The 13,528-nt window shown below is 39.7% G+C and overlaps 1 protein-coding gene and 1 long non-coding RNA gene across 2 annotated transcripts; both read left to right on the top strand.

The window, feature by feature from the left end:
* Positions 1-10,761: 10,761 nt before the first annotated feature.
* On the top strand, positions 10,762-12,458 carry LOC307044608 (uncharacterized protein; the record flags this gene model as incomplete). The annotated part of the gene is made up of 6 exons (XM_079689919.1): positions 10,762-10,894; positions 10,985-11,083; positions 11,271-11,503; positions 11,586-11,764; positions 11,850-11,943; positions 12,135-12,458. The coding sequence occupies exons 1-6, from the start codon at positions 10,816-10,818 to the stop codon at positions 12,456-12,458; spliced, it is 1,008 nt and encodes a 335-aa protein (XP_079546045.1). The 5' UTR covers positions 10,762-10,815.
* Positions 12,459-12,644: 186 nt separating this feature from the next.
* On the top strand, positions 12,645-13,074 carry LOC307042126. The gene is made up of 3 exons (XR_013809007.1): positions 12,645-12,738; positions 12,815-12,906; positions 13,011-13,074. It is a non-coding gene; the product is annotated as an uncharacterized lncRNA (long non-coding RNA).
* The last annotated feature ends 454 nt before the right edge of the window (positions 13,075-13,528 follow it).

The raw sequence follows: 13,528 nt of genomic DNA, 5'->3' as shown, positions 1-13,528 counted from the left end.
AGTGTCTGCTCGAGCCAGCCTGAGTCCTGCTGCCACCACCAGCGTGAACTAGATCCACCTTCATTTTGTGGATTGTTTTTTAGTTGCTCCTTTTTTCCTTTATTAAACTTTGTTAAAAGACTGAATCCATCTGGTCGCTGCCATTGTAGGTCCTGAACTTTGGACCCAGCCCTAACAATAATCCTCTCATTCCCCGAATCTGTGTCCTTTCGAGCCAAACAGTGGCCAGCGGACTTTCCGATTCCTAAATTTTCATAAGACACGGAGCTGCAGCTAGTGAAAGGGAATTCTGAGTTTAATGGAAGCCACAAAATGTTGACTGTCAGCTCCCGAAGGAAGTCTGATATTCTGAATAGACTTGCAGAAACAATTTCTGGATACAAGGCCTATCCAGATGATTCACATTTCTGCACAGGAGCAGAGGCTCTTATCAAAAAGCATCCTTGTTTGAAAGAACCTGGCTCATTCAATGGCTGCAATGGATGGAAACAGCGCCTGAAATATAAGATTGGAAACTACAGGACTCAGCTCAAATTGCAGGGGTGCCCAGAGCTGGTGGTAAATTCCCTGAAATATAAAGCTGCTACAGATGCTTTCCCTGCTAAAAAAAGTCAAGAGGCCAAAGCGAGCTGAGTCTAACTTTTATCCGTCCTTCCCCACTGGTGCCAATCTGGAAAGCCTGGAAAAAGAAAGAATAGAACTTCTGACAGACATCAGGATAAGGAACAATAATAGGTTTATCGCAGACAAAATGGCTCACACGTTCGCCTACAGACGACAGGAGGTGGTAAACCAAGAGCCAGGAATCAAGGACTTCAAAGACAGGTGGCCGGCACTGTTCCAACAAAAAGAGGTAATAATCTAGTCGGTATCAATTTTTTAGTAAGCTTTTATCCATTCATCATAATATGGTGTGGTAAAGATTATGTTTAACAGTGTTTACTGACAGAATTTACATTTTTAGTTTGTTATACTTTTTGCCAGTGTGTAGGCATGCTTAGTTTTTTTTTTTTTTTCTTCGAGCGTGTAAAACCAAAGAAAATACAAATGAAACAAAAGGTACTATACAAATAAAATAATATACAAATGAATGCAATAACAAAACGAAACATTTAATTAATAATTGAATAATCTGTAGTGTCATTGTCTGGTATTAATAAACAACAAAGCTTTAGCTAATTACACGTCCGAAAAGGGGTCGGAAGAAATGTACACTTGCTTCAATGGTTCTTTTTTCAAATGTTATTTGCATACAGACTGAGTTCAATTGAATTTTTATGTATTTACTCACTGTCATTTTTATATTATTCCTTCTTTCATAGATCAATGCAGAGTTCCAGAGGATAATGACAATTCCTCTTGAAGAGAAGTTCATGGCCCAGTTGGACTTTCACTCAAGTCAGCTAATCACAGTCATCCGTGCCAAAGGAGGATCAACACGTCAAAAGACTGCTGACATCATGGACATTTTTGACCAGGTAAATCTGCATTGTCAAATGAGTCCTTGCCAGCTAAAAGGGATACATTTCGTGTAGATGCTACACTTTTATAGATGCACGGGGAGGGCAACCGTTGTTTTATGAAACTCTGTAACTAGGACTGTCCATTTGTTTCTAAATAAAGTGAAGGATTTTAGCTGTAAGAGTAAGGAAATCTGTCAATAGACATTTTGAAAAATAAAATTAACCGAAATAATGTTGTCCTAGACTGAAGACATTCATCTTCGGAGGGAGTGTGTCCTGAGAGCCCTCATTATCTTCCTGGGAGAAGATCCAGGTGAGCTGATCAAGGAATATCTGCAATTTGCATGTCAGTACAGCTTGTCAAAGGCACATGTGCTAATACATATTAGATTGGTATTAATGCTGTAAAAGGGAAATTTCTCTACTATAATAACACCTGTCCGGTTTGATTATGTTCATAATCGTGGACATTTGACTTCATGTAAGTTTAAAGCACCTTTGTGGTTTTCCAACTCCTCATAGCACTTGAACACCACGTTCACATTCACCCATTCATACACTGATGGACCATGCCACCTGCTCATCAGGAATAACTACAGCATAGCATCGGAATTTGGGTTTTTAGTAATTTTCCCAAGTATACCGCGAAACACAACATGTATATGTAAAAAGTAGTCCTTATGTTTTAAAAAAAATATATACTCTTTGTTGAATTTTACAAATTTTAACACAAAACACAGAACAATGCATGACAACCCTTATAGTTTTGTAGGTTTGGGTGTTTTTGCTATTTTCCATGTCATGTTTTCCTTTGGGTTATTGTCTGGTCCTTTTCCCCGTGTTTTTCCTCTTTCCCTGGTGTGTCTAATTGTCTGATTATGTTCACCTGGGCCCCTGTGTTTTCTCCTCCCTCCTCACCTGTGTCTTGTTGTGTGATTGAGTCTTGTGTGTATTTAAGTTCTGGGTTTTCTGTCTGTCTGGGTCGGTTCGTCTTGTTCCCTGACTAGTTCTGCGGTGAGTGTTCTGTTTGTCATTGTATATATATATATATATATATATATATATATATATATATATATATATATATATATATATATATATATCATAGCCTTGAAATAAAGGAATTTTCAGTTTATCTGCATTTGGGTCCTGCTTGTTTCACTACCCGTGAGAGTATTTCACCATTGCTTCAATGTCCTGTTAATGTCAATAAGCACTACACTGAAGTCAATGTATTTTTCAAATGTGTTATTGGTTATCAGCCTGAAATAGAGAGGTTAAGTGTTGGCGTATTTTTGTAGGACGACCCGGAAGTAAGCTGCTGGTTCCCTTGACAAAAAGCAATTGGATTTCTCCATAGGATTTTGGAATATTGTAAAAATTGGCGTCAAACCAGAGAATGATTAGATAAATAGAGAACGGATATAATTTGTAAGTGAATTTATTAATGTGTTTAATAAATTCTGGCTAGGACAACCACACAAACGGCAGCAACTTTCCGTCTGCTTCATTCTTTTCTCCTATTCAACAGGCTTATTATCTGATTACCAGCTCTGCACAGCGGACTTGTAACACTAGCAGCAGTGGAGATGGAGAATACAGCAACAACAACACGGATCCATTTGAAGATAGGTACATGTAAATATTACAGTAATAGTGTACTTTCATTGTCTGGGTGTAACATAGTTAAATAGGTTGTAAGAGAGAGAGACAAACATCCAACAGAGTCTTTACATGCAGAATTCTGCAGATACATTTTACGTGTTCAGAGAAAAACACCAACAGATGCATGTAGAGCAGAATTAGGCATATACCCACTGATCATTAACACTCAAAAGAGAGCACTGACATTCTTTAACTACCTTAGGTCCAGCCCCCGAGAAACCCTCTACTCCAAAGCCCTCCAAAGCCAAGAGCTAACCCCAGAGAAGAGTCCCCTATGTCAGCTGGTGCTGAGGCTAGCTGCCCCCTCTCAGAGCCACTCTGACCGGTCTCTCAACAACACTGCTCTCCAAACACCAATCATAGTCAAACGCATTATAACACAATGTAAAGACAACTATTTACAACATTGGGAAGAAGAAACTAAAAGCCAAAGTAGATTAGAATGTTACCTGGCTCTAAACAGGGAGTATGAGCTGGCAGAGTATCGCTCTACTGTCAGAGATAGAAAGCAGAGACAGATCCTAACCAAGTACAGGCTCAGTGACCACAAACTGGCAATCGAAACAGGAAGACTCAAAAGATCCTGGCAACCAAAAGAGAACAGAATATGTGGTCACTGTACGACAAGTGAGACTGAGACAGAGATGCACTTCCTCCTGAAGTGCCAAACATTCAACCAAGTAAGGAACATTTACTGGAACAAGCTGAACTCTGTAATCCCAGGTTTCAAGGAGGTTGATGACCTCTCAAGACTGAGAGTACTCCTTGGAGAAACAGACAAGGCACACCTTGCTGCCCAATATGTATACACATGCCACAACCTGAGGGATAGTGAATGAGACACACACACACACGTGTTGAAATGTAATTGTATCACTGTGTGTGTGTATATATATATATATATATATATATATATATATATATATATATATATAAATATCATCAATAATATGTAAACATTTGAAATGTATGTTAATTATTTTGTATTGTAATGCTTTGGCAACATTGTTTAATTTAACTTTCATGTCAATAAAGCCCCTTTGAATTTAATTGACTCCTGTTCCACCTCCCCATTTTATTTTGAGTCATTGTTATTTGTGCTTGAGAAACATTCCACTTGGACTTTATATTTTAATGAACTTAGGAGTAATTATTGTCCTATGTTTCTTTCCGAGCAAGAACCTCCATCTGTGCCTGCACCCAGGTCAAGATCTACCTTGGCTCAAGGGCCTTCACCAGAGCCATCACCAAGGACCAGAGGACCAGCATCACTACAGCGGCCTCCACCTCCATCTGTGCCTGCCACAAGATTAAGATACACCTCGTTACAAAGGCCTCCACCACAGCCATCACGATCAACCCAGCCAGCAAAGAAGTCTCTCCTAGCAGATGTACCTCCCACACGGCCACCAGCATCAACCTGGGACAAGACGTACCTCCCACACAGCCGCCAGCATCAACCTGGGACAATCACACCTACCTCCCTCCGACACAGCCACCAGCAGCCCATGCACCATCACCCCCACCTACACAGCAGCCAGACCCACTGTCCTGGAATACAGACCATTACACTGCTCCCCCTGTCTTTACATTTATAATGAATAGTTGTTTGAGAAAGTTCTGATATTGTAAATATTGAGATTTTACAGTTTCTTATGTTAACATAAATAGTTTGTTGAATAAACATGTTTAATGCTCCATTTGTATTTGTACACCATCACATGAACCTTGGTATGGAATATGAATCGGTCCTGATGTAACTTTTCTGTGGTGAAAGTAGAGGGATGGAAATATTTTACTCTAAATTATAATTTACACATTTTCATTTTAGACATGAACAACACATTTATATAGGCCTATAGTGTAATTCATATATTTCAATACTTTGGTGAACCAAAGACTTTGGTGAACCAAATCTGAAACACCAAAAAAAATGGATGACATGAGTACATCTGTGTTTCACAACAGTTTTGAAGTTTTACAAAAATCGGATTTCTAAGCTTAGTATCTCATAAGTTGAGTGACTTTACATTTCTAGCAAGACCAGAGACTACTGAACATTTTGACATGTAACACCATGCCATGTTATAAGAAATGAATCGCATGCCATGTCACTTGGCATCATGAAAGTCACTCCAGGAGAAATGTCACCGATTGTATCCCTTCAAATACTTTTGTATGTGTGCCAATGTATTGATCAACAAAACATGATAAAGAAGTACAAACAGTGATATTCCTCATAACTGTGTTACAAGCCAATGCTTTATAATTCTGTCTTTTTTTCAGAATCAGAATTCCTTTATTCTTCCCACGAAGGGGAAATGTACACTGTTACAGCTAAGTATAGATAAAGAGAAAAAAAATAGAACACTATTCTATAAAAAGGCATGCACATAATATTTAAAAGAGAAAAATATTACAATTTCAGTAAGTCCACATTCAAGTAGGGAGTAAGTATCAGCAGTGTTTATAATATAAAATAAATGTAGCACTTGTTGGGGCAGAACCTCCGCTCCGCGCCGTTCCTATATGAGTGGGTTCTCAAAAGAAGGAAAAACTCAAAGCAACCAGGATAAGGGTCAAACAATAATATTTGTAATGGTAAAAGATACAATACATCACCTAATCACCTAATCACGTAGCACTCTGCAACAGCAGCTTCAAAATGCAGAGCACTCCGGGCTCAGGTTCTACCACCGCGTGGGACACTTCTCAGGAACGGCCAGGCAAAACAAGAGCCCCGAGCACCAAAATCATCACAACATTTATACACAGGTGGGGAGGAGTTTTATCGCTTGCTCCTCCCTAGTTATTTGTTATTGGCGAGTTCACTTCTGAGCGAGCTAGCCAGTGAGTTGGCAGTGTTCCATTGGCCGGTTTCACTCCTGGGCGGGACCCCAGGCAGTGAGTCAGCAGTTTGTCGATTCAATCTGTTGCTTCATCTCTTGTTCGTGTGTGTGTGTGTTTCTGTCCCTCTGCCCTCAGGCAGTCCCCAAATCAATGATGAGGACTCATGACAGAGGACTCTTTGACATAACGCACACACATTATCCCAATGGAGCCCATCATACAAATGTCACCTGTTTTTCTTTATGAAAGCCATACTTGTAAATATCCAAACGCCATCATCCCATGATGGCCACAGAATCAGTCAACCAACAGAAGTTAACTGTTCCCATGCCCTAAGGTCTTCCCTGACCTTCTTCTCACCCAAAAGTCAGCTATGTGGAATGAATACATTTAAAAATGAGAACAAAGGACTATGGTCTCGTTTACTGTGTGACCCAATTCTCAAGGCCTCTTTTGGGGTCTACAGGAAATGAATCATTAATTTAACAAGACTTTAACTGCATTATATCTGAGGCAAATATCCCTTTGGGTTAATCAATAATGTTTTTTTGCAATTAACAGGGGAAGCCAGAGACTCAAGGCCTCCCCAGATGTCTGGAAACTGCAAGGCAGAAGTCACAGGTCACTTGTATTATACCTACCCCCAAATAGCCAAAAAACCCACCCTTTTGATTACACATAAAAGTGGAAGAAAAGACTATTGCGCGAATCTATTATTACTAAAAATGGGACATTGTTTTCAGGAATATATGAAAAAACCTCTCTATATTTAAGAGTAAAAATGTACTTTGTCCCTTCAAATTTAACACACATGAATATATAAGGTGACATTAAAATGAATATACCCGAAATATACTGTATCAAACTTTCTGCCTCCCTCACACTGTAGTGTGGTATATAACATATACAAATGATTCTTGCCCAGTTATGTAAAGATTCAAGTTTGTGTTGGCAGCTAACGGTTAGGAGAGGGCTCCCATTCAAATGTGAACTATGAATCCAACGTTATAAAGAGGGAGTTTCTCTCCCACAAGCAGTGGTGTAGTCTACGTGATACGCCAACCCAGTCTCACTGCATTTCGTGTTCACCAACACGATTTTTAATCTATTGATTCGTGTTCACCAACACGATTTTCCCCTTTTTTTCGTGTTGCACAGCACAATTTTAAAAGCAATGTATTTCTATTGGTAGTCTTTCCCCTTTTTTTTCTTGTTGCACAGCACGATTTTAAAAGCAATGTATTTCTTTTGGTAGTCTCACGGCATTACGTTTTATAGGAAGACCGGAAGCTGTGTGGTTCATAAAAACATGTTCTTACTCAATATCAAGCCACGATTATTGCTTTTATTTAAAATCGTATCATTTCGGACTTTTGTTGCTGTCTGTGAGGAAAATAAATGGGGCTCATTTTTCCTTCTAATTTGTTATTCTTTTCAAAATAACACACTGTTATTTAGTCAACAATAACACACAATTATCCTTGTTTTTATTTATTTGTTTAATTCTATAATCTCGGGCTTTTTTGCCGTCCTTCAGGAACTGAATTTCAAAATAAAAATAACCGGAAACAGACGTAGGCCTATAAGGGAAATTTCGAGCATCATCGAGTTTAGGATGGCCGAAGACACTACACTACACTACAGTCCCCGTGATTAAACTTCAAGTCGGGATTGGATGTTGGAGTGGCAGTGCGCCAAGGTTACGGAATCGAAACTGGATCGAACGCCGCGCCCCCCCCCCAACAATTAGAAGTTGCCAGTATTAAACACCAATTATTAACCAATTAAAATGAACCGATTAAACATCTCTCTGACACAGTTTAAACGCATTTCAACTGGAAGAATTGTTCGTGTCTCCTCTTCGTGTCTCGGGAAGCTGGAAGCTGTATTATTTTCAAAAAATAAAAATATATATTTTTTTGTTTTAACCATAACGGGTACTTTACACAACATTGAGTCAAACTTATCCTTGTTTTAATCCTTGTTTTATTTATGTTAAATTGTTGTTGTCGGTTAATTTTCCATTTGATTTATTTTGGTTTAAGATATCATTATTTTTTATTTATTATTATCATGTTAGATGTTTAAACTTTTCTGCATTTTATAAGGCAATATATACTTTTTTGTTTTTGTCCGTAGGCTACTTAGGTTATTAAAGAGTTATTGTGTCAAAATATAGGAAATGTATTAATATTTTATTGTATAATCGGTACAGGAAATTACATCATTCAGAGCACCACCTATTGGCTAAAGACACTGCCACCGGCATTGCGATCCATCCTCTGACAAAGTAAGTTGGGTCGCTAAAGTCTGATACATTAGATTTAATAATTGGGGCTTTTTTTTAAGCCTTTACTCGCATGGTTCATCATACATACTGAACTGTTCTAAGTCTGAGAAATGCTTTCGCCATAATCAGCAAAGCAACATTAGTGTGAAATTATTCTTGCAGGCGGCTAGCTAGCTAGCTCACGTTCAACATAAGCTTAAACTAGTTTAGCTACATTTATATCAGCTCATAAGTGGTGTGTGAAAAATATTTGTCTTAATTACGGCTACATACGTCGGTGTTAAAGTGTGAGTTATACGTTATCTTAATCGCTTTTGTTTTACACATGACAGTACTAACGCTGGCCGACATTTTAATATATGTTTGGGGGAGAGGGGCATAGTCCACGTCCATGTGCTTGTTACGCGTATGAAACAGGAAACACGTAAATGAACTCAGTCTGTCTAAAGTAGTTAAACCGTCACAATGTGCATTTAAAAAAGCTAGTTTCACTCCATAATTCACTTTTTCTGTTCTCTCCTGCAGCTCCCGTACCCACACCACAAACCCATACACTGATCTACACCATCATAAAACCAACGGCACTTTTAAGAGCCAAACTCAACCTATCTCTCTATCTATCTACCTACCTTTCTTTTAGTTATTGTCTCTATCTTTTTCTATCATTCATTATCTATTTCTTCATCTATCCATCTCAATCTTACAATCTATCTCTCTATCTCTGTTTGTCTCATACAGCAGCTGTTGCATATCTATTGTGTCTGTCTGTCTGGCTGGCTGTCTGTCTGGCTGTCTGTCTGGCTGGCTGTCTGTCTGTCTGGCTGTCTGGCTGGCTGGCTGGCTGGCTGGCTGGCTGGCTGGCTGGCTGGCTGGCTGGCTGGCTGGCTGGCTGGCTGGCTGGCTGGCTGGCTGGCTGGCTGTGTTGCAATGGCAACAAAACACAACCCAGACCCCAATAATTCCACATCCAAAGAAGGGAAACGCATGGCTCTTGAGCTGAAGCATGAACACATGCTAGCTGAAGCTAAGGTTGGTGTGTTAACCCATATGACCTCATTCATTTCCCATTTGAATTTGGCACTATCTGTTATCCAAAAAATGCTGAACAGGCCAAGAGTAACTGGATTTTGGATCAATGTATAGGGCCTTTGCAAAACGGTTCATCATTACAACATGGGGGGCAGAGGCTTACTAAAGCTTGTTCAACTTGTTTTACTTCATTTGTTGTATATGGTAGGAAAAACTTGAAGCAAAAATGTTCTTCAAGTGAATGAATTTACTTTTTTGTATTTGTCCACTGTCATAGGGTATCAGTTTATCAGCAACATCAACCTTACATGAGTTGTTACTTGGTCACAGAAAGCAGCTGAGGAGAGGAAACGGGCACGCTCTGTAGGAGACACTTTACAGTCCCCTAAAAGGGGCTGTGTAGGAAGTGGCAAGCCGAGAGGGAGGCGTGGAGGGCGACGCCAAGGCTCAGCTACAGGTTGAAATCGCAATTATTTCACATTTTTATGAATTTACTAAGTAAATGGTTGGAAAATCGAATTAAAACACAGTAATTGCTTGTTGAGGGTCTACAATCATTCCAATATATAAACGCATAGTGACACTACAGTCGGAGACATTCCCACTGTGGTGTCATAAGAACTATGCTTTATTTAATTTCACAAGCTTTTAAACAATAGGTAGATAATACAAATCATCAGTTATCTGTTGTTAACCCTCTGTGTGATGTTTTACAGTCACATCCCCCCCGACTGAGGGCTTCCAGTCTTCCAGTGTGGAGCTTCTGCGTACTGAACCTTCAGCACAACACGAATTTGGTAAATCACAAAAATGGCTTTAAGTCTAAAACTAAAATCATTTTTTAAATAAATTGTGTTAGTGAGAGAAAATAACCTTATACACAACTGACAGTTCAGGACTCGAACGAGGAATGTAATTCAGTAAAGATATTGGCCAGTTCCATACTGAGCAAAGAAATGATCCTTGATTTTTAGTGTTCATCTTAAATATAGTCATTTACAGTTAAAGTTTCCCATTCTGTTCACAAAAAAGAATATTGAGAGACTCTCTGACATTCTTTCCTCATGCCCTCCTCCTGGGCCTCAAAAAAGCTCTGCCTCATCCTGGTCTTTTCGGCAGCAGAAAGCCTCAGAGCGCTGGAAAGAAGCGAGACCACACCACCTACAATGCCTTCTAGAAAAAGAGGCTGTTGGTCATCCCCTGTGTGGCCTCTGCCACGAGCCGGCTGTTATTAGATGAGATAACATTTACCTTTATTTAAATCACTTTACCTAATTGTAATTTTTCAGTATTAATGCTCAGTGCCCTGCTATTTCAGCTAACATGCATGACTTTTGGGATGTTAGAAAACTGGATACCTAGAGAAAACCCACATGAAAATGAAAGTAATTCTAGGATATTAGAATAATTGTGTATTTCCTCCCAAGGTGTAGAGAGTGTCTCTCCGAGGAGTGGTCCTGTGGAGACTGTGATGTACTTCATCACAAGAACCAGCCACTCCACAACAGGGACAGTTTAATGAATGTTTTTTTTAAACCAATTAGTCCAACAACGTGTGTTGTTAGAGTGGAAGGTGGATATGACACCCATGACCAAGGTATGCTCTCTCAAACTTGCATTTTGATGTTCACATGTCTCTTCGGCCGGCATATAATGGTAATTAGTGCTTTTCTTTTTTTTTTGACAGCTTGCATATTGCCAACTGTGAAGGCACCCAACTGCTCCTGTAAAGGCACAAACTTCACTGTGGTACCAGGCAAACCAGTGATTTTAATTACCATCAATGGTAAACAAATATATATATATATATTTGGACTTCTATTGAATTGTTGTTATATGTTTACTGTTGTGGGATGAGGCATTGTGCTTCCACTTAGAGTAAAACATTCATGTAATATCTGTTCATCTTTGACTATTTGTAGATGGAACTGTTGTAAAATCTGTCTTAATTATGTTTATTTACTTGTTCCAAGGGCGTTATGACTTGCATCTGCCACTATATGTCTGTCAAACTTGCCAGCAGCAGTGGACCCCCGACTTGAAAGTCCTCATTAAGAGTGGATACTGGCCAGCTTCGGTCAGTATTTCCACACTTTACACCTTGGACCTCCTGAGCTCCTTTGAAGAGCTCAAGGTCATCTCTCTGGGATTCTCCAGACAGGCCTTTGCAAAGCTGCTGGAGCATCGCACAAAGTGTGGAGGAAGAGTAAGTGTAAATATTCTTTACCATATTATACATTATAACATTTCCGTAAATAGACAAAATCACAGCAGTAATTATCTTCCAGTCTGGACCTGTCAACGGAGATGCACTGCAGCGCAGCTTTCTGGAGTTCTCCTATGCCTCGTATGAGGAAGACCAGCTCTGCTGTGGTGCTCCTTTCATCTGCCCTGCCTGCACTCCGGAGATGTTGGCTGTTTTTGCCGATGGAAACAGGAAGCTGTATCGCTTTCGGCGAAGTGGAAGGTGCTGTTTTTACAATGTTGTTATTTAACTTTTTTGATTACTGTTTATATTTCATGGATATATTTGCTAATCTTTTTTTCCTCAGTTCTGATGGCAGCGCCTTTTTTAATGGGCTCTTTGTAGCAGAAGACAGCGCGGAGGCTGCATTTGTCTACAAAATACAGAGATTGATGAAAAATGCAAGTTTTTATTCGTCATTTTACCTTATAGGTATATCACAAAAAAAGCCATGTATATCCGACCCTGACTTTCTTCAAATTCAGCTACTTCTCCTTACCATCTACTCCAAAATCAGATAATTAGAACAAATGGTGTAGATCGTGATTCCATTGCTTTTAACTGATTTGTCATGATGTAATGTGTGTCTTAGACCCAGGGAAGAGGCACATGTGGGGACTCCCAGTGGACAGCAGCGAGGGAGACGTCAAGGAGGGCTTCGAAGCTGGATGAAGAAGGGATGGAGGTGGCTGTATGTCGCCATGGGTTTCTTTTGAAGGCCTTAAATATGTACAGGTGGGAGATATTCGCCTACCCCCTGTATCTTCAAAGGGAACTCATGCCAGCCAAAGCCAAGTTCTTCGCCATGGATGTGGCTTGCAAGTACTGGCCGTACATGGAGAAAGCTGCAAGTGTCCTTCCTGCTCTCCAGGAGCTGACTACCATGAAGCCAATTCTCAGTGTAAAGCATGCTTGAGCCCATGCTACCAAATGCGAGGTATGTGAAAAATGTTTGTATCACGTACATTTATATTTTTTATATTTATAATACTGAAGTAGTAAATATCTAAGCTATACTGTTTAGTATAGTAGTATGTAGCCTCTTTGCACAACAATTCCAGCAACCTTTTACCATCAGATTATATGGAGTGGGAAGAACCAGGAGGGAGCAGGGAGGACCGCTGGGGAAGAGGTGGAGCAGGTCAACAGCTACCTGTCCCATTGTGCCCTGACAACAAAATACATGTCCAAAGCAGGTGAGTGGAAGGTTTTTCCCTATTATTGCATACTTTTTTAGATGACACATCATAACCTCATTATTGCTTTCAAAAGCACGACTGGACATGCTCACAGTGCATGCAATGGGATGGAACAGGAAAAAAGGTGACTCCCTTCATCAGGCACTTTCCACAAGATATGTGAAGGTGAGCCTCCTATTAAAGGTGTTGTTGTGTCATTTGCACATGGCTTGTTGTTAATCATAGCAAGTTTTAATCTTGATAAATGTCCATCGTCTACTGTTTATCAGACTAGTAAGAGGCTCCTGGAAGAGACTGCAAGTCTTGAGGAACTCAAGACGGAGCTACATTGTGTCGACGTGGATTTCCGACGTGAAGGAATGGGCATCTGGTAAGCACGACGAGATAACACCAGCTACATATCATTGTCCATGACTGTTTGAATTTAAAGATTTGATCCTAAAGAGCAGCCAATTTTAAGGCAATAAGGCTGATTTTTCATGCCACGTAATGGGACCCTCACTGGATTTCAGTAGACAGGGACATAATCTTCAAGCAATAGCAAGCCAACTATGTGTCCATGTTTATCTCTGATATGTTCCAGTTTCCATAGTTGTACCATCAATTTGTGTTAAAAGGTGTTAAATATGTTGCACAACTTTTTTTCCTCAAAACCGTTACGTGTTTTTTAACAGTACATTTTACTGCCAATATTATTTCTACAGGAACATCAGTAACATCGGATACTTCTGAAAACATCCTTCAAACAGCACTGCAGCAAAGCATTGAGGGGCTTTACCTAAGTGTG

This window comes from Notothenia rossii, assembly GCF_949606895.1.
Source record: "Notothenia rossii genome assembly, chromosome: 6".
NCBI classification, from domain to species: Eukaryota; Metazoa; Chordata; class Actinopteri; order Perciformes; family Nototheniidae; genus Notothenia; species Notothenia rossii.
This window is presented reverse-complemented; position numbering and strand designations above follow the sequence as displayed.